Source organism: Pezoporus wallicus, unplaced genomic scaffold (assembly GCF_028554395.1).
Source record: "Pezoporus wallicus isolate ANWC-B61680 ecotype Strahan unplaced genomic scaffold, APGP_CSIRO_Pwel_v1 contig_8512, whole genome shotgun sequence".
Taxonomy (NCBI): Eukaryota; Metazoa; Chordata; class Aves; order Psittaciformes; family Psittacidae; genus Pezoporus; species Pezoporus wallicus.
Window position 1 is genome coordinate 733,092 of NW_026635168.1, and position 26,632 is coordinate 759,723.

Consider the following 26,632-nt stretch of genomic DNA (forward strand, 5'->3'; position numbering starts at 1 on the left):
GAAGGGACCTTATTGCTCTCTAGAACTACCTGAAAGGAGGTTATATCAAGGTGGGGGTCAGTCTGTTCTCTCAAATAATGAGTAATAGGACAAGAGGAAATGGCCTCAAGTTGTGTTGGGGGAGGATTAGGTTGGATATTAGGAACAAATTTCTTCCCTAAAAAGGTTGTCAAGCACTGGAACAGGCTGAATAGGCAGTGATTGAGTCACTGTCCCTAGAGGTATTTGAAACACTTGTAGATCTGGTGCTCAGGGATATGGTTTAGTGGTGGACTTGGCAATGTGGGGTTAACAGTTGGAGTCGGTGATGTGAAAGGTCTTTTCCAATCTAAACCATTCTCCAATTCTGTGATTCTTCTGTTGCTGTTTCCATCATGGGACCCATTCAGGTATTAGATGCAGAGCAAGATGGGTTTCTCATCTCATCTCATAATGGTATGACAGAATGCAGGCTTCAAACAACATTTATCATATCACAGCATCGGTCTGCATTGCTGAACTTGGGCCTACACTGTCTTCCTACTCACAGTAAGTGCTGTCACGGGCACTGCAGACATTTCTGCTTTTCTGGAAATGCACTGGCTTTTTCAGGCTGTCACAGTTTGTGAGATATGATACTGGATGTTTGGTTTGGATGCAAGACTCCTCCTTGATTCATTCCTTTGCAGAGCAGTCGGTCATCTTATTCATCTTATTATATCCGTTTTATATGGAATGTAGTTCAAGGCCAATGTTAGTTTATAGATAAGTTGGAATAATGGGAAAATGTGAAAAATGTGGAGTATTCTTCAGTTGGCTAAAATTTTAAAAGGGTGTTTTTTCCTGCCAGCATCTGGAAGTCAGCCAGGTGAAAGTTAACATTCCCACAATACCTTTTCTGTGGAATAATGGGCAAGTTCAGGGCAGCATTCTTTCTTTCATTTATGTAAACAGGGTGTGCTGGCCAAGGCTATGGGAGAAGTGCTGCTGAATATGAAATTGTTGCTGTTTGCTCTCCCAGTTGTTGCTCTCTTCAGAATGATTTATGTATTTATTTATTGTTCTCCTGTTTAAATAACATGGATCTTCTGCTCTGTTCCCATTTAGGATCTTGCCTGAGGCAGCGCTGTACAAAAAATCATTGTGCTCTACAGATGATTTTACACATGGTAGTGAAGAGGTTTAGCAAGTACAGAACAACCCGAAGCTTCCATAAAGTAAAAGGTGTTTGTAGAACAGCGAGGTCCCATTGACAACAGATGAAAAGAGGTGGAGGGCTGAGAAGCTGAACTGACCTTTCATCTCTCTTAGCTTTGCAAGCCCTGGTTCTTCCAAAACATAGCAGGGATAAATTGTCAGGGAAGCGTGGAGCTGGGTGTGCAGGCACTGCCTGCTGTCTGTCTGGCTGGCAGCTTTCAGTTGCTGCTACTCTGAGTAGGGGTGATTTTGATATTTTTAAAGATTGATAGGAATTTATTAAAATACATTTTTCCCTGTCAGAATTCATATCTTTGTACTTCCAGAGTCGCAGAACAGTTTACGTACCGCAAAGGTTATTGCAAAGTACATAACTGCATGTAGAGTTTTATATTCATTGTATCGTAAGTGTATGTGTAGTTTTTCTTTATACTGATATTTTATTTTTTTTTTTTTGAGGATCCTAAGCAGGAATTTAGTGTGTGCTGCCTCAGAATAATAGTTTATACAGTGGAGAACTCTGCAGAAACTGTTGCCTCTCCACCCAGATGAATTATCATTTTTCAGCTTCTACACAAACTGCAGTAATGCTGCCTCAGTGAGCTCTGGAAAACCTCAAGTAAAGGTTGGGGAAAGGTGGTCAGAAACACAAGGAATTTCTGAGATGCTAAATGTTTACAGCACCCATCACATCTAAAAAATTCAGTTGTTAGCAAATTCTGAACTGACAGAGGAAGAAAGTGTGGTGAAACCCATGGTCTTCCATGCTATCCGATTGAGCTGGAATGTGGCCATCTAAGTATCCCTTTCATCCACTGGGGTCACTGAGGTCCCTACACAGACTGAAGGTTCATTTACAAGAACCTAAAAATCATTTAATGTAAACTTTTCATTTTTCCATGCACTGTGTAGACCCATTGTCCCTTAATCTGTGTGTTTGCATAAAAATGAAGTCAGCAGGATGGGTACAAGCACTTGTAATTTTCTGGTTGTGCACAATGCAGTAAAACAGTAAAATCCAAATGCTCTAAAATGCATTAATAGTGGGTTTTCCAACTTCCAGTTCTAAGACCATAGTTTTTCATCTGTTTTATACCTCTAATTGACTTTTAATATGTTTTCTAAACAGAACTAAATAGAAAGAAAGGCACTGTTGCTTACTTGATAAAGACGTATTAAGAAACAGAAATCTATTGTCCTGTCTTCAGTTTGTATTAATTTAGAGCACAGGGTTTATGGACCTTTTAGTTGGAGGTTATTTATTTCTCTAGGTTATAAAGAACAAATATTTCAACTGCTGGTTTTATTGCATGTAAATGTCAGTATCTTGGAACTGGCTATATTTAGATCTGTAGCATTCTTTACTGTTCAGCATTTCTAAGCTCCCTTTCTTGAAATAAGTCTTCGGTTTTTCCACATACAGATGCATACATGTGTGGACCATATACGCCATGATCTTACGTATGAACTTCTGATTTTGTTGTACTGCAGAATGGGGTGGCATCTCTTCATCAGTTGTGAAGTTGCTCATACACATACAAACTGTTAATTACCTCAGATCTCTACGTGCGCAGGGTTATGTGAGCTGCTTCTGTGCAGGTACATACTTGCTCATTCCTCATGCCTTGCTTTGCAGGCAGCTCTGCTGGCTGGTGGCAGAACCCCACAACAACCCAGTGTGAACAAGGAACAAAGCAAGACCTTCTTAGATAAAGTCACATAATAAAACCCTAATGAAAGATGTGCCCTGAATAGTAACTTGTGCTTTCAGTTCTGCCAACTGTGAAACCTCCCTAAGAATTGCTACTGTTGTAGAGTGTTCCCTCCTTCCTAATAGAGGTGTTCTGTGTGCCGTTTTTCTTGTTGACTAGAGAATGACAGCTTTTAGAAGTATTGTAATGATGAAGTGCCATTAGCTGTAAACCATTCACATCTTAAATTGCATCCTTTGTTGTGTTCTGTGCTATTCTTTTAAAATAGTTGGGTAGGGTCAGGATCTTGATTTCCAGCACTTCTGCTTTCTTTTTATTTTCTTGTTTTGTAGGTTTTTCAGGTTTTTTTGTGGAATTATATGTATTTCTGCCATCAGTTGGCATGGAAACATGGCTCCTTTATAGGCCAGTTGCTTTTAGCATTAATTTGCAGGTACTTGGTTTTGAATGTGAAAATGGAAACCATTTATGTTCTTCATCATTCCCCATCATTAATAGTTGCATGCTTTCCAACGCAACATAAATTATCTTTCCTTCTGTCTTAGAGGGTAAAATGTACTCTTTTTAGGAGGAAGAGAAATAATATTCTGCTGTACTGTATTAAAAACCCAGTACTTTATATAAAAATTATTTTTATACTTATAACTTGGTAGAATCAGTGAAACAAAGACTAACACCAAATCTTAGTTAAAGCCCAGAAAGTATGTAACACTTCTAAATAATGCAAAGTCACACCACTCAGGTGTTTTGGTTTTTTTGTTTGTCATGGTTTAAACCCAGTCAGCCACACAGTTTCTACTACATATTGATGTTCCCCTTCTTTTTTTCACTTGGAGTGTCCTGTTTTCTTGGAGGGGATTGTTGAATTTTACTTGGAAAAGGTTAGAGATTTACTTTGTTCAGCACTCACAATAGGGGTGGGAATACTTTCATTGGTATTTTGTGGCTTTAATTAGTGGAGTTTTCAGTTTCTGAAATACCTCAGTACTGGCAAAAGTGAACATGAAGACTCTTTATAACTCCTGCAGCAGTATTCCTGGTGACATGATGGTGCATGATGCTGAAGGGAGTGCTGCTTGGAGAAAAGCAAGTTGCACTATTGCATGTCTTCATCGTGAAGAATAGACTGTTAGTGTTTGTTCACATTTATAGGCATTTGAAACTGTATCTGAATGCATACTGTTTTAAGTATAGATAACTAAATATCTAATTTAAGACCTGGTATAAGCAGGTGCAGACTGTCTGCTTTCAATGTCGCTGCTTTCAAGTTGGGATGAGATTTAATCTTATTCTAATTCCCGACAGCTACAGACCATTGTCTGAAGAGCTTTATACAGACAGGATATGCTGAATAAAAATAAGATTTGAATTCATTTACTTTGGCTCATACTCCCCCATCCCATTCCAGACTTCAAACACGTTGTTTCACTAACCATTTCATAGGGAGCATGCAAACCAAATTCAATTGATACTGTTCCTGTTTTACATCTTTAATAAACGCTTGGTTCATCTGGCCTGAATGGGTATAGTGCTGCACTGCTGCTTCTTTATTCCTGAGTTAAAGTACACACAGTTCCATTGAAAAAAAACATAAGTCCCTACAGGATTTGACAAATTACAATGAAAAAACCCTACAGATCTGCAGATGAGGAATACATTGTTCATGCCACTAGTCCTGTTTTGTGAATTTCGTGGTATTACACAGCAACTGTATGGCTGATTCCCTCTGGACAGTTTATACACAAAGTATCAGGGAACAAAACAAAGAAACCCCCATAGGTGTAAATCCCACATTTTCACATTTAATACATTTTTTCATATAACTGCGGTAGAGGAAGAAATAGTTTGCTTCATACCAAACCGTTCTACCAAAGCTGTTCAGCACCTTCTTGTAGTGGTTTTCTCGGAGGCTGAGAAAGAGAATTCAGTACAGAAGATGAGAGCTTTTTGTCTTGCTTGCAGCAATTTACAGATCAGATTTTTACTAACCATGGCACAGCTGTGAAGAGAAGTTAGGGCCCTGCTGCTTCCTGTGTGACAGTATCTCATCGTAGGCACAGAATAAAACCATTTCTCCTCTCTCCCCCCACTTCCCCTCCATTCTCTCATAAACAAATGGGTCTGTTCTCAGAGAAGAGTGAAAAATAAATGGGTCCCACCCTTTTATCACCTTGATGTACTTGTCAGAGAAACTGGAGATAAGATGGACTTCTGTGGCTGTTCTAAACCAGGTTTTTTTTTCCCCTCCCCATCCTTCACTGAAATGACAAATGTCACTCCTGGTCCAGGAAGGGCAGGACTGAGAACCACACTGAGGGGAAAAAAACACACTGTTAATTGACTTAATCCCTGTACTGAATTGTAACTTCTGTGGCTTAGATTGGCCTTTTCTTTCATTTTCTCTCTGGAACTAAATTTTCAGTAATCAGCATAGCTTCTTTGTACAGACCTTTAAGTTTTTAACCACATTGTTGTCTGTGGTTGGGGTCCTGCAGCACTCACCCATGGAGCTCGGGACAGAGCAAGTAAGTTAAGATGCTGTTGCATGATCCGTGCTTTCTTACAGTGATAGAAGAGTCTCTCATTAATTTATCCACAGGTTGGGTATGGTACTCACTGAAAGCAGAGGCTTCCCTTCTGTTGGGAAGCTCTCACACATTCTGCTATGGGGGCTTGCAGGCCTTCTGGAGAATCAAGCTACTAATTGTGTTGTTCTTGAAGTATTTTTGACTTAAAAGTTTAATCGCGTTTATATGAAATAGGTAACATGCTTTAAGGAACATATATGGTCCTTCTTAAGTTTAGTGTTTTATATAAGTGTCCCGGAAAATACCTGTAGAGCAAGTATGAAAAGAAATGTATCAGAACATAGGCAGGTATTAAAAGTGTCACTACACGTTTATATCCTTAAAGGAAAAAAATGACTAAAACTTCCATAAGCTGTGTAGTTTTCACTAACTCCATTTGGTTTTGGCAGTCATTTGGCTGCAGTGAGGTTGTGGTAGGCATTGCATGAAGTTATAAAACAACGAAGTTAGTTGTCTGCAAGGTAATGATGCAATAAAAAGTGTCTTAATGATATTTTGTTAAGTTGATATGTTGCAGTGTACTGCAAGGTCATTTTATAGTCACTAGCATTCAGAACCTGGAAAGCAGATTTCTGATGAAAATACTGCTGGAAAGCCTGGATGAGGATTCTTAACTCCAACTCTGCTCCAAAAAGCCCCCGAGGGTCACATTTCACAATGTGTTTTGGTGTAGACTGTACAATAAGTGATGCTAATCACTTTCCCAAAAATATGAACATATAAGTGGAGTTGCCTCTTAAAGCATTTAGCTCTTTGCCCAGCTCCAGCTCATTCACTGTTTGCATGTACATTATTTTAATCCGGTTTACAGTGCAGACTTGATAAGTGACCCTCATCTGGGCTACTCATGGAAGTAGAATGTTCACTTTAGAGAGTTATTTTCCAGATTTCAGTTGCTCTTAGCACTTGTTTCTTGTCTTCCTTTTGTAACTGGGGTGAGAGTTCTGATCCAGGAGGGGCAGAAAAAATGAGTCTGAATAAAATACTGTCAAATCTACAGTTTACTCTGAAATAACAGTTGTGCTATCAAAGTAGCTGATAAGGACAAAGGGAGCGGTAGTAACCAAAGTTAGGGATCAGAAGTAATGACTTCTGGGTTTGTTGTTTTTTTTTAAACTTTCACAGTAATACACCTGCACTAATTTGGTTTGCTTTCCATCCAGCAAATAGGGAAGATAATGTGCTATGAAGACCTGTTGCTCTGTTGTTTCTCAATCTTGAGAGCAAGGGTTAGCTTCGTTTTCTCCCATGACAGTCTGGAAAAGAGTCATAATGCTGTCTTGGTTTCTGGGTTATCCCATAGCTGTTGTCTTACACCAGGCAAGCACTAAGCTGTCATTCCCTCCCATTTCTTCAGAAATTACAGCCAGCAGGAAGCAGTTAAGCTTGCTTTCCAGTGTTTCTCTAATCTGTGTCCATTTTGAGTTTCAAGATCAGCTCTGAATTTACTTTCATGAAGTCGGCGATCCTTTGATTACTGTTGGATGATAAAATTCCAAGTCACTTGAGTGTTTCCTGTGACTAGGCTCCTTTTAGAACAGCAATGCTCCTGCATGCCTTTCAGCACGCTGCTGTTTATCCTGCTACTGACATCCCTCCTGTTTCTAGTCTCAGAAAACCAGAGAGTAAGGTTTCTTATTTGGGAAACTATTGCATCTAATACATTGGTCTGGTTTCCACTAAATTGCTTCTCAGTCTGTTGTCAGTATAGATTTTGTTTTGAAAGGAAGTTGCTGGGGTCCATTCTCTGTAACTGTCCATTTCTCAAAAGCTGTAACGCTGCAGAAGTCTGAGGCTGTCAGTGTGAGGGGGGGAGATGACATTTGGGTGACGCACATATGTGCCGTGGGCAGATCTTGTAAATGTCTCTGCCTGCAGACTGGGGGACACAGGAGCTGTAACGAGTCTATTATCTTTTTTAAGCTAAAGCATACATGGAAAAGGCTAGAATAAAACTACAGACTGGCTTCTTAACTGGGAAATGCAGTAGTGAATTCCTTTTCCAAAATACACCGCTTCATCAAACCGAGAATATACAGCTGGGAGAGAGAACCTGGTAAGAAATCTTGCCTGGGTGAAGAATGAAAGGTACCCTTTTGCCTTAAGATTTTTCACTCTTAATAATGGATTCTGTAATTCCTTTTGTAATGCTTTCTTGCAACTGATGTTTTTAGCACACATAAATGTTTTATGGAATTTACAGAGATAGAACATGATTTGTGCCCTCTATAATTAACAACAGACAAAGCACTTTTGTGCATTGACTAGACCCTTTTCAAGTTGAACATGGTTAAAGTACAGAGCCTAGAAGAAATAGAATAAAGCCTGCTGAAAAAATGCAAATATGGGTCATTTTTAAGCACTTCTGACTTTTCACTAGTTCAGTGGAAACAACTTCAAGCATTCCAAACCCTTCTCTAAACCCCTTTAGTATGTGGTATGTGTGGGAAGAAATATTTTGCTTCTCATCAAGTCATGGGAATAACTCTCAATTTTAACTCTGTTTTTCAGTGAAGCTTTAACTGTGATACTGGGACCACAGCCTTTGTAACTGAAACTCAAAACTCTACTTGAAGAGAAGCTCAGTTGAACAGCTCTCTTACATCATACGCTTTTATTATATTATGATTAAATGTAACACGATAACATAAACCCAGCTTTTGCCTTAAACTGCATGTTTTATTTGGCACTGCCACTGTTGTTACTGGCTCGTTCTCAGTGAGCTTGTCATTTTTATACATCCTGTTTGCTTACCTTCAAAATGACCATCTTTTCAGAAAATCCTATTTATTTAAGCTTGGTTCAACTGCTGAGGACCCTGGATGGGAGGTGCAGGACTTTGATTTCACCATGCTCCAGACTCTCTCAGTTTTACAACAAAACTGTTCTCTGGTTTGTAATCATCATCAACCATTTTCTTAATTGGCAGAGGACAGCAGAGGTCAGTGGCTGTGGGAGGAAACAAGAAGGAAGGCAGAAAAAAGAGCTTTAAAGGAGTCCTTTGCAGTGGTTCAGTGTTTGTCAGAGTTGCTTTGGTTTTCAGAAGAACATAACGGAGTGTAACTCATGAGGGCGTTTATGAACCTTATTTACCAGAAACCTTAATACTGTGTTGAGTTGACCCTTTCTAATTACACTGGTCTTAAAAGTCTGGTCTCTCTATGTATGTATTTGGGGTTTAAGCAGTGTTTTAGCTGGATATCTTAGAGGAAGTTTCTAGGTCACCTCCTTTCTTCCCGTCCGTAAACAAGAGAGTTACAGTATTTTCCCCCCTGCCCACTCTGTAAGGGTTGCTGACACATAGAGCACAAGGATGTTCAGTTGAGAGGATGGTGAATCACATTAGATGCTTTCCTAAAATAATAATAATAAGTTACAAAGCAAATGAAGAAGACAGTGTTCTATATGTAAAATACTTCCGTACTGTTATTTTTAGTGTCATTTGAGTGTGTTCTTCTGACCTCAAAAAAAATGAAACCATGTGAAACTGATTTTGTTATCCAAGGCCCCACACTTGCTTATCTTCAGACTTTTTGATAAGGAAAATAAGGAGTGCCCCAGGTAATAGTTTAACGTTCTTGGGTCGAAGTACAGGTGTGCTGTTAGAGAAATATCTTTCCGTGTTTGGGATCAGAATAAAGGAAGCCTTTGATGTTGGCTTCGTTCAGATTATTGGGTTTCTTTCTCTGAGACAGCATCCTGTGCAGCGTCTGTAAATATGAGAAAGGAAGCACAGAGGGTAGCCATTAGGCCAGGCTACATTCAGAAATCATGTTCTGTAATAGATCCTTGGCAGTGTCTTTAAAACATTATGTGAAATTAATACTCTGAAAGCAGTTGTATTCATAGTGCTAGAAAGTGGTGTTTTTTCCCAAAGCATACACAGCTCAAGCAGTGGTTGAAAACAAAACCCAACCCTCCAAACCTGATGCAATAAAATAACTTGCTGTAGGAGAAACGTTTTTGGAGGAGAGTAAAAAGTTAGTTTTCTTCTTTTTTCCTTAGTCGTTCAGATCCATATTTTACAGGCAAATAAAGAGTCGTTCCTTGAAGGCTTTACATTTTAAATTAACATTATGTGGCTGTTCAGCTTTATCAAAATCACAGGCAAGATGCCAGTTCTGATAATATGATATAAAAAAGTAATGCTTGCATGCTTCTCTATATTGAATACATGGGTAAAAGAGTGAGGGTAAGGGCCACGGATGTATTTTTCACTTCATATTTATTCTCAGGTGCTGTACTTTGAAGCCCTGTTTAGCCATTCCATTCTGGGCTTGTGTTCTGTATCTGAAGTATTGTCCTCAAAATCTCCAGGACCGCTTCTTCCGTGGAAAGTGTTTTAGTAAGTCTTGGCATGATCTATATTGTTACTGGAATGGCTTGGGGAGTTAATCATTCTGCTCCTATTGCAATTGTTGAAGCAGATTGTTTTTCCAGTTCCTGTCAGCAGGAGTTTTCTGGCTTGTTTTTTTTTCTTTTAAAGTCACACCCACCAACCTATAAACTTTATGGGCTGAAATACAAGCTCGGTTGTATTTTAAACTACACTTTAGGGTGTGTGTGAAGGTGGATTCTTCCCTCAGTTGCCATTATGCGCCTACTGCGTAGTCACCGTCTTGGGAGAAGATGGAAGTGGATGTGTATGTACCCTGACACACACCCAGCACATGGTGCATTGTGAGAATGTCGTTGGTGCAGGCTTGATTCATGCATTTCAGTTCTGTATTTTAGAGATACTGCCCCATCAGTAACTGGGAAATCAATGTCCAGAGTTAGTTATGGTCAAATGGGGCTGGAGTGTCATCATTCTCAACCTCTTTGATTCTTTGTTCGTAGGTACTGTCCTGAGCTTCACTGCAGTGATTCCTCTAAGTTACCAAGTAGTTTGTGGCTTGTGTGGGCAGAGGCACTTCGAAGGCACCATAAAACTCATGGGATAAGTAACAAACCCTGGCAGCCTTAGGCAGCACTTCTCTGAAGCTGGGATTAATGGGAGTGTACTCTGCTAGGGCAGCTCCAACATCAGTGATTTATTTATGCATTCCTCCCCCTTTTTACATATTACTTAATAAAGCTAAAAATACTTGTAACAGTGAAGTATTTATGTGGACAGGCACTGAAATGCTCTGCATCCAGGGAAAGCTCAGTCCTTTAAGCTGTTTTGCCTTTCTCTAGGGTTAGCTGTCATCTATCTTGAAACGAGCTTGTGTTCATCTTGTTACTTGAAAACAGCGTTTCTGCAACATTGTTGTTTGTGTATGTTTTATTGCTGACGCTTAGGCTTTCTCAGTTTAGTACTTGATATAGTTGTTAACTGAATATTGTCATTTGGTTTGCTTTTTAAATGGTGATAGACAATTAAAGCATTTTACAGTAATGCATTCTGCTATTACCGCTTGTTCTTTGACATAAATAGGTGTGATTCATTGTTTTCAGTTTTGTTTTGAAAAGTGTTAGTTACAGTCAGTCCTAGCATGCTCTGAATATGTAATTTGAGTAGTTTTTTTGACAGATGTGAAATACTTGCAGTTTTCATGTGGATATTTGAAGTACATGGGTAGTAATAGAAAATGTTGCCAGATGATTTTTGTTTCCCCTTAACAGAACTTCATTTCTGATCATATGCTTTCAAGATGTGCCTTGTGGGACCTTTGTTTTTTGTACCCTGACAAGCATTTAGGATTTTGTGTGTGCACTGACAGATGTTAGACAAATAACAGCAGTATTAGTAGATGTTTAAGAAACAGTGGTATGGGATCACTATCTAAAAACACAACAGAAACCCACATCCTCACAGTTGTCAGGCTCATACCTGAGAATTCAAGTTTACTTGCTGCATGAATATGGCAAAGTAATGAATTATTCACTCTCAGGTTCCAGTAGCATCAGACAAAGGTGGGATTTTTATAATTGGAAATCATTTGGTTTGTTTTGATTGAACCAAAAGGAAAATTCAAGTAGGGTAATAGTCTCAAAATACTCTATGTTGAGGTGTTTGTGTTGTATGCTGTAGCAATTGCTTGGATACCCAGGCTCAGTCCTCACAGGTGGTAAAATAGTAAGCGTATGTATGTGTAAATCTAAGTATCTTGGCAGTCTATGGACAAGGGTGGGAATTAGAATCATAGAATCATACAATTACATTCCAGTGGTGCTGGGTTTATATTTTCTGTAAGGGAATGAGCTGTGAATGTCCTGGAGAGTGGCTGGGTGTATTTCAGTGGTCACAATTAGCAGGAGGATATAATGGGTGTGCCTGTTCTGCACATCTTTGGGTCAACACAGTGCCGGAAACCACTTGTATTTTTCTTGGTCTCTTGCAAATTAAAAAGAAAAGAAGGAAGATGACTTGTTTTTACTGAGTTTGGGTAAATAAAAAGCATAGACCGCAACAGTATTCATCAGCTGTGCTCTTCCTGTAAAGTTCTAGTTTGCTTAGCATTAACCTCTGAGCCCTGGAGACCTTGATAGAAACAGAACATATGCTTGAAATAAAGCTTATGCTTAGTTTTCTCCTGTATGTATATTGTTAAGTCCAAATCTTGTTCTTCTGAAAATCAGTTTGGGATTGTTCCCGTTCATTTCAAGACTTGCAGCGCATTCCTAAAATCTTTGGAAGCAAGGAAAGTAAGTTGAATCTGCGCAGTAATTCAGGCTTCTGAGGGCAGCGTCACCTTTTTGTACCTGCCCCTTGTTGGTGTTCTTTACTGAAAAATACTCTCCCTTTTCTCTCCATCCCCCATCCCAAATCATGGGAGATTGCATCCTGCTTGTATTGAAGGTGGTAGCAAAAGCTGTTGGCTCTGATTCTGGCGGAATCAGGAGATTTTTGCAGTGCATATTCAGCATCTAAATATGCTGAATACCGATAAAGCGAAAGCTGGTAAACACTCCTTTTTTTTTTTTCTTGCATCCATTTTACTGTTCCATGTACCTGAATTGATTTTGAAGTTTTTCTGCTTGACTGCTTTTAGAGTTTTGCTCTACCTTGAATCTTAAGTGTTGCTTGAATCTAAGTGTGCACAAAACAATGAGGCTACCAAAAGGAGGTCAGGTATTTCAATGTGCATGAGGTGTCAGAAACCTTCAGATAGGTTTCTGAAGTACGGCATTTCTAGGAATTTGAATAGTGCGTATTGGCAAATCTAATTTGTAACAGCTTCTGTGTTCATGTTATGAGTGGGATATTTTTTGTTTGTTTTGACAACTCGTGCTTTACTTGAATTAATATTAGCATTTATTTTTAAAAAACATGGAAATTTGTTGGAGGGCTTATGGTAAATCAGTGACAGCTCTCACCGAATTTACAGCCTAGGTAGGAACAGAAAGAAAAGGTAAATGCCACAGGGGATTAGTGTCGTGTTAGGTGCACTAGGTTGTAAGGGAGCGAATGCCCAACCTGTCATTTTCAGGTCTTGTGTTTGTAAATATTGATTAGATTCTTCAGTAGTTTGCATTCTGTTAGGAACTTAAATCACTTCCATGTTTTACACTGCATAAAGGAGGCTTGGTTGGACAGGCTCTTTTAAACAGGCATTGTCAAGGGAGGTTTTCCTGCTTATTTAATCTTTGCACTTCTAAGAATCCCCACAGATGTCCTTTGCTGGGGGTGCTGTCCCCCATTTCGTGTACATATGGGTTTGTGGTTACAGGGTTGCTGATGAGTGTTGTTGATGAGAGTTTTTGGCATTGATGTATTTTTCAGAAAAAAAGAATTGAAGCATTTGTTTTGAAAAAAGAAAAACATTTAAAGAATTACATGGACTTTGCAAACAGATTTAAGAAAATGAAAGGTAGGTCAAATTTTGGGCCTACAAACATGACAGCGTCCTGTACTTTTAACATGTATGCCTTATGTGAGACATTCCTCATCCTAATCATGAATCATAGAATCATAGAATAGTTGGGGCTGGAAAGGATCTTAACATCTTCCAGTTCCAACCTCCCTGCTGTGGGCAGGAGCACCTCACACTAAACCATGTCACCCGAGTCTCTGTCCAACCTGTCCTTGCACACTGTCAGGGATGGAGCGTTCACAGCTTCTTTGGGCAGCCTGTTCCAGTGCCTCACCATCCTTACAGTAAAGAACTTCTTTCTTATATCTAATCTCAACTTCCCATTTAAACTTATTGCCCCTTGTCCTATCACTGCAGTCCCTAATGAAGAGTCCCTCCCCACCATCCTTATAAGACCCTTTCAGATACTGGAAGGCTGCTATGAGGTCTCCTCACAGCCTTTTCTTCTCCAGGCTGAACAGCCCCAAGTCAGAAAACTGTGCAAATGACATTGTTAACAGTGATTAATCTTAACAGCTTATCTTGCTGTATTTTGGTATGTTTTCTAATGCCAGCAAATGGTGACAGCCTAGTTGTAGATCTCTGCTGTTTATGCAAGGTGATCACTTTAGTTACTGTCAGTTTGTAACATAAAAGATTGTTTTAGGGCAGGTTTAAAATACAATATGACAGGGGGAGCTTTCTTATTATCCAGTTGTGATTATGCCTCATTGTATTGACTTCAACTTTTCCCCTTTGGAGTGTAGAGCATGAAGATGCACCTATATTTCAGGAGCAATAGGAGGTGCAGGTAGAAACTAGCCCACTTAGGGTGGTTGTTTCCAGTTTCAAAGAACGTATCTCATGCTAAGCTTGGTGTGGTAATTTGTTAAGTCCATGCTGCCAGAGCTACAGAGGTAATAATTCACAATCCTTCCTCTCCAGTTACAAAGCTGGATGATAAATTCGTTAATCCTTTTGTTGTGAGACCCATAGACAGTCAAAATGCTTGTTCACGGGGTTGGCCTCCTGTTGGGTTCTGTGCCTGAAAACTGCCTTTTCAGCTTCCAGGATTTTTTTCCATAAAAGCTGGACTAGAATCAGGTTTTGGTACTTCTGTTCCTAAGAGCAGCTGGTCCAAATTGCAGCTCTCTGTCCTGATAGCTGCATGGTGAATCACTGCTGTGTGCAGACAGCTGCCCTGTCTGTGCACATTTATACCTGGTGTTACTTCAGAAGGATTCCAGCAGTCACTGGGACTGTAGTTGTTACTGGGGCAAGAGCTTCACCACCAGATGATACCCATAATGTAAGGTGGAGGGGGAAACCTCCAAACTGGATTAGAGCTCTCAGGGAAGCTTTGTTGTTTTTCTTAAATACATTTAGATAACGTTAAGGGCCTGACTTAGACCCAGCAAATTCAGAGTTAAGGCTTCTCACTCCATCTCCCGTACTCGCAGGAGCACTTGGCTCTCCAGCATAGGTGGTGTTGGAGGTGACATGTTATCCTCAGATCCCTGCTCACCTAGGCAATGCGCTGAGCAGTGCTGACTGTTCAGGTACATCTGTTTACAATACACCTGCTGTCCTGAGCACATTGTGTCTTAACACTCCACTGCTTTCCCTGGAATGTTAATGGCCAGTGGCAGCACAGCACGTGGTGGAAAGCCAGCAGCAACAGGGGGAAGGGTCCAGATGCAGTGAGAAGCTTTACCTTTGAGTTGCCTGGCTTCTGTGAGCACAAGTCAGACCCTTAATGTTGTTTTAATGTATTGTTTGTGTTTAATTTTTAGTAAAAATTTGAACGCCACCCAGGCTACAGAGGTTGCAGTGGATAAGAAGTTTAAAAGCTTTGGTTCAAGATTACAGGAGGCTGCAAGAAAAATTAAAGACATGGAAATGAGGATGGAATGACAGGCTGCTATTTTGCCTCAGAATACTGAAGATTGTAAAGCATTGAGAAATCGAATTCATGACCCTGGCGATCAAGCTCAGATTAAGAAATGTCAGGTTGGTAGGGGTTCCTGAAAGTCTCAAGTTAGGATAAAACTGAGATTGTTTTCCCGTAACTAAGGTTCTAGGATGTGGGGGTGGATGGTATAATCTTTATCTCTGTTAAGCGAAACGCTATACTGTGCACTTAAATAAGCCAGCTAAGTGAAATTACTCTTTTTAATTAGTTTCACATTTGTGGTGTTTAGTGTCACTTTTGACCTGCTTGCAGTTATTTCTCTTCGGCACCCAGTTGCATGATCTACTGTTAATGTGGGTGTGGAAAATACTGCTCTTAAATACACATTGCCTTATCCTGCCACTCCAAGGGTCTGCCGCAAAGCCAAACAACATGACATTGCTAGATAAGAAACTTGCAGAATGTATCCACATGGTGGAAGAAGTAGTTTTTTGTTCAAAGGGTTCTGATTCATAGCGGAGCTGTGCCTTTCCAAATGCAGACTTTAAATAGTGTCTGCCACCATGGTGAAGTTACTGTGAGTTTACTTAAGTGTTGAGTTATTGTCTGAGATTCAGTGATATGGTATTTAGGCAGAAGGATTGTGCAACAGGAAGTCTATGCTCAAGTTCAGAGAGGATTTTGGCAAGCAAAGGTTTGTAAGGTTTTCGTGGCCAAGGTCACTGGATATATTTGAGTTCTGGGGACTTTATTAAAAGCCAGATTCTCTGGGGGAGGGTTTATGCTGCCAGTTGTTTTTCTGACTCTTGTTTCTATGTTTTGGGGCTCAGTCTGACATGCTACTTAGCGCCAGCATGAGCTGGGGCACCACTTAGCACCAACTTGAGACACGAGTAGCTTTGTGGAGATCGAGAGAGATACTAAGCCAAGGGGAGAATCAGACCGCACCTATATGTATTTTAGAGAAATCGTTATTTTAATAGGTTGTGTTTTGTGGTCCTCTATTCCATGGTTTTCTGCGAGAGCTCTAGCCAGAATAGTGTTTCTTAAAAGTGCCAGTTTTTAATCTCATTGTTATGTTTGGGCTATGAGCGCTCTTCTGTAGACAGAGCCCTTCAGGTATAGCTGTAAGGGGATCATCTGTGCCCTATTTTTCCTCATTCATCTTCAACATATTCAGTATCAAAGTTCTCTTTTTCTGATTCTATTTTAGCTAGCCTTCAAACTTGTTGCAATCCTGGCTTTGCTGGACTGACAGTTTAGATGATGACCGTAACATTTCAGTTATAAAATGAGCACAATTATTCTGCGCAATATGAGTAGGGCTGGCAATGTCATTTTTACATTTTGCTTTGAGATATAATTGCATTTTATTAATGCTATTACATACGCTATTTTGAGAGAAACATGAACAAGTCTATAACATGCTTTATTTTAGCGTGTTTCTAAGTAAATTTAATGTGGGGTTTTATAATTAAGTTCCCATTAAAGGATAGTAATTCTCTGGGTAACTGTGTAGCTTTCCATTGTCTATTCATGTAGCGTTTGTGTCCTGTACCACATTATTAGTGTGTGGTTCATTTCCTAAAAATGACTGTATGAAGGTTATGTGGCTGTTGCTGGTTCAAACAAGTAACAATAGTTAAGTTAGCAAGATGCTCAGCTTTAAAGAGCCTTCCATTTTGGTGGCTGGATATTATTGACAGAACCTGTGTACCAGAAGTACTTCTGAGCATGTCTGTCGCAGTAGAGGTTTGTAATTGATGGTTTTACAACAGAAAACAGTTTTCAAGGATTTTGTGCCAATGGGAAACTTTGCTGGTGAATACTTTTCACATCTGAATGCTTCTCTGCTGTGGTGGGAGTCCTGCAGAGTCAGTCCTTCGGCATCATCAGTTGTCAGGAGACACTGGGACTAGGGACAGAACGGAACCAAATGTAGTGACTCTTGTTCTGTCTTCAAGTATAAAAACTCTTTGAATTGGTAAAGAACTTAAATGCTGGATTGTAGTAGGACTGGCTGATCATCCCGACTTTATTAGGGGTGGACATGAAAGTTTTGGGTTCAGTCTGGACAGCTGAGAGAGACTATGAGGGTCCCAGTGGGGAACTAACACACTCCTTCTGTCGACTTGTGCAAATCTCTTTTCCCAGCAGCTGCTTTTCTTCACCAGGTATCTTGTACAGCTGGGATTATGAATTTTCCATATACTTAAAATGCAAATGAGAATCTTTCAGGGCTTGCTTTTTGACACAGGTCAGGACTTAAGATGAAGGGTTTGCTTGTAGAAGGTAGCAGGGGAACCTCAGTCTTGTGTGTTAATGTTGAACTAACGTGTATTACCAAGCAATAAGCAATGTCTTCAAATTCACACTGCAACAAAAATATGTTGTTGGAATTTGCATACTAAAAATATGTAGCCTGCTTCACTTTGCGGTGTTTAAAACTGCTTACTTTAAAAGAGGAAAAAAGTCATGTACTTTATTCTTGGTTTTGCTTTTCCTTATCTCTTCAGGAAGTCCCTTTTTTTCCACCCACGCTCAACTACTTTTGTGCAAATGTAATGGTTTAATATTATTCCCTTGAGTACTTTTGTATATTTATAGCATCTATACTGGTAAAAAGATGCTCTCTAAATACCTTGTTATAAGGCTTACTTTTCATTTTAAGACTCCATAAAGGAGGCTATAAAAGAAGTCTGCAATTTCAGCTGGTTTTCCTTCTTTCAGATATTTAACCAGTATTTCTTTGTCACTCTACACTGTTCAGGCATGATGTTGATTTAGGGAGAGACATGTTGAGAGTCCTCTGCGGTGGATTCAGTATGATGTGTTTGTTTGACTAAGCTATACAAAATTGTTTTGGAAACCCATTAAGTCTAAGCAGACCTGCACAGGTCAGCAGTTAGCCTGTCCACTTGGACACTGGATCTTCAGTAAATTAAGCATTTTGCTGTTGCAGGCTTTTTTTTTGTTTTTCCAGTTAAATTTTCGTCTCAGCAGATCATCATCATATATGTAAATTGAATATACAAATCCTCACTGAGTTGCTTGTGATTTTCCATAAGCCATACTCTTGCAAGCCTGGACAAGATATTTCTCACTCTGTCTAGAGCTAACAAAAGGTGTGGAATGCAATCAAAACATAAACCTTGCTTAAGATCACACAGACACTTCTTAATAGTGCAATAAGGCTGTATCTTTAAAAACAAATATTCCCTTGGTTTTATCCATCCTCTGTTGTTCAACCTCCTGAACCTCCATGGCATTTGTTTCGTAGGGCTTCTTGGGTTTGGTTGATTGCTGACTGTAAACTTGTTCCTGTTTTACTAGCTTCAGTTCTTCAAATCTTATTCTGCCATCAGAATAAACAGACTAGGTATAACCTATGTTTTCTTTATTACGTTTTCATGGCTTGAATAACAAGTCTTCTCTGTTCCTTTGTAGGCATTCGACCTCCGATCATGAATGGGCCCATGCACCCGCGCCCTTTGGTAGCATTGCTGGATGGCAGGGATTGTACAGTAGAAATGCCTATTCTGAAGGATGTAGCCACAGTGGCATTTTGTGATGCTCAGTCTACACAAGAAATTCATGAAAAGGTAATATTTAGAGGTATAATTGAGATGTTTTAGAAAATGCATGTATTTTAATTCTTATGAATAGGTACAGTGTTGTGTTAACTAAGACTGTGTTTAGCTATTGCATTTTAGTGAATGGTTGATTACCTTGAGTTACTGGTCATTTCTGGTAAGTGGAGAAGCATGATGATGAATCAAAGATGAAAATGGTTGTGTTGAACTTTCCTTTTGTGTAATGTATCTTTGGTTGGATGTCGTCCATATGTTTACCTACTGACTTAGAGTTGTAGAGAATTACCACTGGGAAAATTATATTGTTACGTGATATTTTGCAATGCTTCTTGGAAACACTGTTGCTCAGGCTTCAGCTGAAAAGCCAAATCCCAGTGTTGGACTGGTTGTGTGAGAAACTTTCAGACTTGTCTAGCCACGGAATTGTGCAAATCGGGTTCCGAGGTCTTGTGCACTGAGAATTGACACTGCAGGAGAGTTTCAAAACAAATGCTAGCCCCAAATTTATTTACAAAATTAATTATAAATGTATTCTAACTGTATGTTATTCCAGAGTTTCCCCTTCACCCTTCAAGATGGTTTGGGAGCTGTAAAACAACTGGTGGCTCTTATTGTTGTCAAAGGTTTTCCCACTCGTAGAGGGGTACCCATTTTTCCTGACTGTAGTTGAGGGAACCAGCTGGCCCATACACCTACATTTGCTCTTCAGGGACTTCTTTGAACGTGAAGGCCTCATGTCTACCCCAAATCCATGCTGCCTTTCAGACAGCAATAGCACCTTTTCACATCCATATTTACACAGAGGTAGAATTGCTTTCAGTGAACTTGTTGGCTAACAGAGTAAGCCTCAAATGCCAAATACTCCTTCACCTGATAAAGCCTGAAACCAAACCTTACAGCTTCTGTGGAGGTAATAGATGTGACAACAGAGGAGGAGCCCAGTGCTGAGGAAGGCAATCAGGGGACTCTTCAACAGGGATTTGTTTTCTTCTTCAGCAGAGTTCTAGGATAGACAAGTGCAGATATGAGTCTTAACTTAAAGGCTTGTTAGGTAAGTGTCTGTATCCACGTTGTACATATGGTACTGCGGACTGCTTGAGTATGACTTGGGTGTTAAGGAGTTGTGTCAGCTGAACCGAATTGCCCCAGTGTTCCTCTACGGATACCTTGTTAGACTTGTCCTCCACTAATTATAGCAGCGCTTGGGTCTGTGACAGGTTTTCAGAAGCTTTTTGCTATTTTAAGTTCATAAGTGGTTTAATTGTTTATTTACTTTTCATGTTCTCGTAATATATGGCATTGTTAAACATGTTAAAGTCTCTGTATGTGATGAAAGATTTAATCTTTTCTTTGATGGCTTTCTTACAAAGCCAGCTATTTGAAAATAATACTAATACCAACTTCCCTTCTGCTATCAGGTGAATAAATCTCATTTTCTGTAGCCCATTTCATGTTAGTGTCTTCCTGGTGAGAATCCATCAACTGACTATTCACCTTGTCATTTCTTAAGAAAAATATTTTTATTCTGGGGAAAAAAAAAAACAACCAACTGAACATTTTTATTGTTAAAACTTTTAAAGTTTTAACAATAGTTAAAGTTTAACAATAGTTAAAGTTTTAAAGTAAGTGGTGGGGTTTGCTTTTTTTCCCTCTGTTGTTTTTTTTTCTTCTTTTTTAAACCTAAAGACAGGCTGAGAAAGTTGGGGCTGTTCAGCCTGGAGAAGAGAAGGCTGAGTGGAGACCTCAGAGCAGCTTCCAGTATCTGAAGAGGGCCTATAAGTATGCTGGCGAGGGACTCTTCCTTAGGGAGTGTAACAATAGGACAAAGGGTGATGGGTTCGAACTGAAACAGTGGAAGTTCAGGTTAAATCTAAGGAAGAAGCTCTTTACTGTGAGGGTGGTGAGGGACTGGAACAGGTTGCCCAGAGAAGTGTTAAATGCTTCATCCCTGGCAGTGTTCAAGACCAGGTTGGACAGAGCCTTGGGTGACATAGTTTAGTGTGAGGTGTCCTGCCTGTGGCAGGGGGGTTGGAACTGGCTGATCTTAAAGTCATTTCCACCCTAAGCCATTCTGTAAAGGGTTTATGCTATATCAACACAGCAGACTAGAACTGCTGATTCTCATGGTTCAGGCAAACACAAGAGAGGAGTCCCTTTTCCTGAAGCCCTGTCTTTAGTTCCTTGATGGATCTCTCTGTAGACTGTCAGGTTTGCTGTCTCACCCTGCTGCCTCCATCTCCGCACAGGAATTGCCTGTCATCAGAGCAGTAGTCAGGAATGGTATTTAAGGTTGATGTCTGCTGTATCAGTACTAGCTTGAAATCACTTCCTTGATTTGCTCAGCTGTGTTTTAGATAGAATAAAATTCTAATGTGAATAGAAAAATGGGAAAATTGCTCCTACTAGCAAATAACCAGCATTTCATACACCCTTTTCCTCAGTTCATTAGTTGTTTGTCACAGGATAGTTAGAACTATTAATTTTAGATGATACTTGAATTATGGAGCTAAATACAAAGTTGGAAATACTGTAGTTCTGATCTCATGTTTTTGTTTCAATGTATTTATGCTGTCATACACAAGACCATCTTTACAGTTGGGTGGTCAATGGGATAGCATCAAACCTTGAACTTCTAATTTGTTGTGACTGTTTTGAAACAGTAAGTTTTTACCAAAATCTAGTGCTAATTCCAATCTCCTCGTCAACATCTGTTGAAAACAAGACCAGTGCTTTTGCTGTGCAGCTAGCTTAGACTATTCAATATTGTGGTAGTGAATGAGCCTAATAGTAACTAACCTGAGAACAAATGCAAAGCAGTGAAACCTTCCTTGACTTCACTGGTTGTTGGAAGTGCAAAGATATGGATACTGGAAGGTTTGTGTGACTTTTCTTTCTTTGTTGTATTAAAAGATTATTTTTTAAGGTTCAGAGACAATAATAATCTAAGTATAATACTTAATTTCTAAATTTAGAGAAATATTCAAGCTTTTTTAATCTCAATACCATTTTATCTATGTTTTGAGAATTAAAATGTAATATAATGCTTTATTTCTATGTATTTCTTTTTAATGATGTTGAAAAGTGCATTGATCTTACTCATTTCTTATCTCACACCACTGTCAGAAGTTTAATACATGAAATAATAGCTGGATTCCATTTGCAAGGTCTAAATAACACCTGGAGAATAAGTTATATAAATGCTGTTTCACTTTTTTTACTAGGTAATGCCAGGTTGCTCTTCAGGTGAACACTAACATGGGCAACTGTGCCACCTCTGTAGCTTTGTGCTTTGCTTACTGAAATAAACAGCATTTACATCTCATGCATCAAGACTGGGGAATTCCTGTATGACACAAATGCCTGCCTTAGGAACACTCAGTATTTTCCTGTTATCAGGGGTGTGGTAGATGAATTCAGATCTTGGGACTGAAAGTCAGTGTGTGTGTCTCTCAGACTGTAGCTTTAGTAAAACATATAGGTAAGTAGTAACCTATTGTTGATCTTCACAAGAGTGTTGTAGTTAGTGAATTGTACTAAAGCTTGCATCCTTTGCTTTTTATTATACCAAATAATAAATTCTCAGAATGGTCAGTAATATATCTGGAAACTATATTTTCACTAGCTGCCAGTGCATTGCCGTTATACAGAGTTTGACTGGTCCAAAGGGTGATGCAGTCTTAAAATGTTTGGATTTGCAAAGTACACAAACTGATCTGCCAGGTAATAAAGTTTTGTGATTTTTCTTACAGAAATTTATTTATTATCATGGAATCATACAATAGTTAGGGTTGGAAAGGACCTTAAAATCATCCAGTTCCACCCCCCCTGTCATGGGCAGAGACATCTCACACTAAACCATGTCACCCAAGGCTCTGTCCGACCTGTCCTTGAGCACCGCCAGGGATGGAGCATTTACCACTTCTTTGGGCAACCCATTCCAGTGCCTCACCACCCTAACAGGAAAGAACTCTTCCTTATATCCAATCTATACTTCCCCTGTTTAAGTTTTAACCCGTTACCCTTTGTCCTATTGCTACAGTCCTAATGAAGAGTCACTCCCCAGCATCCTTATAGGCCCTCTTCAGATACTGGAAGGCTGCTATGAGGTCTCCATGCAGCTTCTCCTCTCCAGGCTGAACAGCCCCAACTTTCTCAGCCTGTCTTCATACAGGAGGTGCTCCAGTCCCCTGATCATCCTCGTGGCCTCCTCTGGACTTGTTCCAACAGTTCCATGTCCGTTTTATGTTGAAGACACCAGAACTGCACACAATGCTCCAGGTGAGGTCTCAGGAGAGCAGAGTAGAGGGGCAGGATCACCTCCTTCGACTTGCTGGTCACGCTCCTTTTGATACAGCCCAGGATACGGTTGGCTTTCTGGGCTGCGAGCGCACACTGAAGCCGGCTCATGTTCATTTTCTCATCGACCAACACCACCAGTCCTTTTTCTTACTGTGTTACTTTAATGTAAACTGAGAGATCAGTTCCTGAAGTTGTGGAGCACTTTTCAGAGTTCTATGTGAAAAGTTTTCTTCTGTTGTCAAAAAGGGCTATTTTCTACACATCTTTAGAGTTACAGTAGAGAAATACCTGTGTATTAGTGCTTGTGTAATACCTTATTTTGGAGATATATATGTATATATAGTGCTTGTATAATACCGTATATTTAAAAAATATTGTTTTTGGGAAAGGTTTCAAAACTAGAAATTAATAATAATAAAAGCTAATACTACATATTTAAAGCAGTATATAAGATGTTCATGTATTTATGAATGTCCATTCCTGGCCATACTAAACAATGTTGTCCTGTTAATTAAAATACAGATTTTGATAATGGATGTTAATTTGCAAAAGCCTGTTCCCCATTGTGGAAGAAGAGATGACTGAAAAGGTTTAGTCTTGAGAAGAGCTTGCTGAAAGCAGAAGGTGAAATTTAGTTTTTCTTCCACATATTTCTTGTCTTTAAGAAGAGATGCTGAATGTGACAGGGTAGAAGATACATTTAGACAGCCTGTAGTTGCAGGAGGCAGGGCAGAGACTGGGCAATTCAGGATGGGGTTTGAAAGAGGTGATTGACATTGATACACCTACATGGTTGGCTGTAGAGGAATGTAGTGGGAAAAAAAGACATGTATTAAGAATCGAATAAGGAGGAAAGTAGTGAAAGACTGCGAAAGGATGGCTGGGAAACTAAGAACTGATGTAAACTCAGCTTGTGCAAGTGTGGAGCCTTCATCACAGGCATGTGAGGAGATGGCATTGGAGGAGTGATCATTTTAGAATCCCAAGAAGGGATTTCTGCTGCTCATGAAAAGGTTTCAGGGACAGGTGATGTTTTGAAATACTGGTTTCTAAGATGGCCAGGGAACAGAGGAAGTAGAGTGGGAAAGGAGAATCTGTAGTGGTTTATGAGGGAGCAAAGCACAAGCTAGATAATTTTTCATAGAGAAATAAGGAGGCTGAGAGATAGTAACACATACAGAAAGGAGGAAAGGAAATGAGGATTTGAATGCCATTTCTCTTTTGGGTCAAAAGCAGCAAACACTGTTACGCGTTAGCATCTGTGCTAATTAAAGAGGGTTTACTCCAAATTGGGTGAAGCCTGAGTTGCAGTTCTGTAGCAGTTCCCTTATGCCAGAGTTCATTTGTCATTCTTTTTTATGGCTGAGGAAGTATGGAAAATAAGCAACTTGTTTAAAGGCAGAAGTGAATGATAATGTGTGTTAGAACTTGCTTCATCTCAGGTCAAAGTGTTCATTTCCCATGCTGCTGCTTTGGAGGACAGGTTGGATGGAGAAGGTGTATTTCCTTCCTTTTGAAAATCAGGCTTACAGTGCTTGAGTGAACACTGACATTTACTGAGTACAACCCAAGGGTTTGAAGTAACTGTAGTTAGAGGACATTTGTAACCCTTCTTCAGAAATGACTTGTGTAAGGTTTTACTGGTTATATTATCTTTCCCTCACCCACCTTAGAAAAAGCAGCTTGTTTTCAAGCCAGTCTGAAGGGCTGCAACAGACGTGTTTATGCTTTGCTTCCAAGTACTGTTATGTTTGTGAGACTGTATCATGGGATAACTCGGTTCACTGGATCTTATCAGGAGACTTTATGTCATTTAGGGTAAAATGTACTTTAAGATTTTGGTGGTTAAATTTCTTTCTTAGAGATTGCATTACTGTCAATAACAGTTACTCATTGTGTTTAAACTGCTTTTTGTTTTACGATTGATCTGTGTGTAAATCAGTCTTCTCAGTAACTTTCAAATGTACGTGGTATTTTGGTTTGTTTTGCCAAAAATACAGGTGCTCATCCAAAATAAATGTTTAAAAACGATTAGCTTGCTTCCATTCTCATTCCAGGTTGATTTGCTCTCACTGCCTCGTGCCCTTTTGTCTCTCCCTGTCTTTTCCTCTCCAATCCCTCTTTCAGTGCCATTCACATTTTCCTGGCTTCTTGGCAGTCTACCCAAGCACTTCTGATTTCTGCAGTATTGCTCTTTCTACTTCTCTACCTTTGAAGGCATCACAGTCTCAAGCACACCCTTGACATCTTTGTGTTGCCTAAGGTCTTTGGAGTTCAAAGCCTTTACTCTTTGGGCTTCCTGACTTCTACTGTGCACTGTGTAGCTCCAAAGGGATAAATACAGCTGTAATATGCAAGATCTGGTAATAGACTCAACCGAGCAGAGAGAAAATAAAGTGATTCTTGCAAACCTAAATGAAAAAGAAGCTCAGCTGATTAGGAATGATCTTTAAACAAATCTTACATTCTCAAAGAATACAGATTGAAAGGGAGCTGCCTTGTTCTGAACAGTAACGTATACTTGGGAGTAAGTTGTCACCTCGGACCTGATCCAGAAAGGCTGGCAAGAAGTCAAGAGTTTGCTTGAAGCTGTGTACATTTTCTCATTCTCTTTTTTCCTGTAATTATGTGGTTTCCTACATCTTGTCTCAAATCAGGTAGAAGAAGAAAAGGGTGTGTTTTTGGCTGGATTTACTGCTTCATGTAGATACCCCGTTCACCAGAACATTAAAGAGAATAAATAGGTTACTTGGTTGGAAGTGGGGAAAATTGTCTTGTAAGCCTGTGCTTCAGCCTGACAAGTGAATAAGTAAGACTGTATCATATCCCTTGACTCCTGTTACAAAAAGCAGAAGATAATCTTCACAGGGATACTACATTTCCATATTTTTAGTTTAAGTTAAAAACAATTAAAAGCTGAACTTCCTATTGCGTGGTGTAGGACTTGGAATTATTCAATCATGCTTTTACAGAGGAATTAAATGTACAAACAGCTCCAGTCATTACAGCTTTATCTGAGACTGTTTCAAAGAAGAGCTGAAGAGCTTTCATAATGCAACAAATGTTTTGAAACTGATTACAAACAAATCAAGAATGGTGCTCTTGTTCAGCTGAGGCTTTGATTTGTTTCTATTATATCAGTGGCTAAATAAGATAATTCTTCCAGCTTCAGATCCTTCTTTGTTTAGGAGTAAAGCTGCAATCTTGCGTTGTACCATCAAGTGCTGTTTATGTTCATCATGCAGTTGCAGCATTTTAGTTCTTCTATCAAAATTAAATTCTCAAAGGGTATAGATTGAAAGGAAGCTCCCTTGTTCTGAACAGTAATGTATACTTGGGAGTATGTTGTCACCTCAGACCCGATCCAGACCCTTGTAAATATATGGAAACTGAATGAGCCTTGGATCAGATTCTTTCTGAAAGACTTTGAAAAAATTAAGACAAAGGAAATCCTAAAAACTTTTGTTATACCTCATTATACAGTGAAGTAGTTAACACAGAGCTATCGCAGTAAGGATGTATACAAAATCAGTATTTGTGTTCAATGACCCTTGTGCCAACATCTGTTCGATTT

The 26,632-nt window shown here is 39.5% G+C and overlaps 1 protein-coding gene across 9 annotated transcripts in view; it reads left to right on the forward strand.

Annotated features, from left to right (window-relative positions):
* The window catches only part of CTBP1 (C-terminal binding protein 1), a 244,019-nt gene that overhangs the window by 184,419 nt on the left and 32,968 nt on the right, over window positions 1-26,632 (forward strand). For 5 of the 9 annotated variants that reach the window (XM_057409853.1, XM_057409885.1, XM_057409858.1 and 2 more), the window contains one exon: window positions 18,614-18,768. In XM_057409853.1, the coding sequence (XP_057265836.1) occupies window positions 18,614-18,768 (155 nt within the window). Of the gene's footprint in view, window positions 1-13,184; window positions 13,273-14,049; window positions 14,066-15,047; window positions 15,265-18,613; window positions 18,769-26,632 lie in introns of those variants that run through there. The other 4 variants (XM_057409902.1, XM_057409876.1, XM_057409894.1 and 1 more) reach the window with 3 other exon arrangements.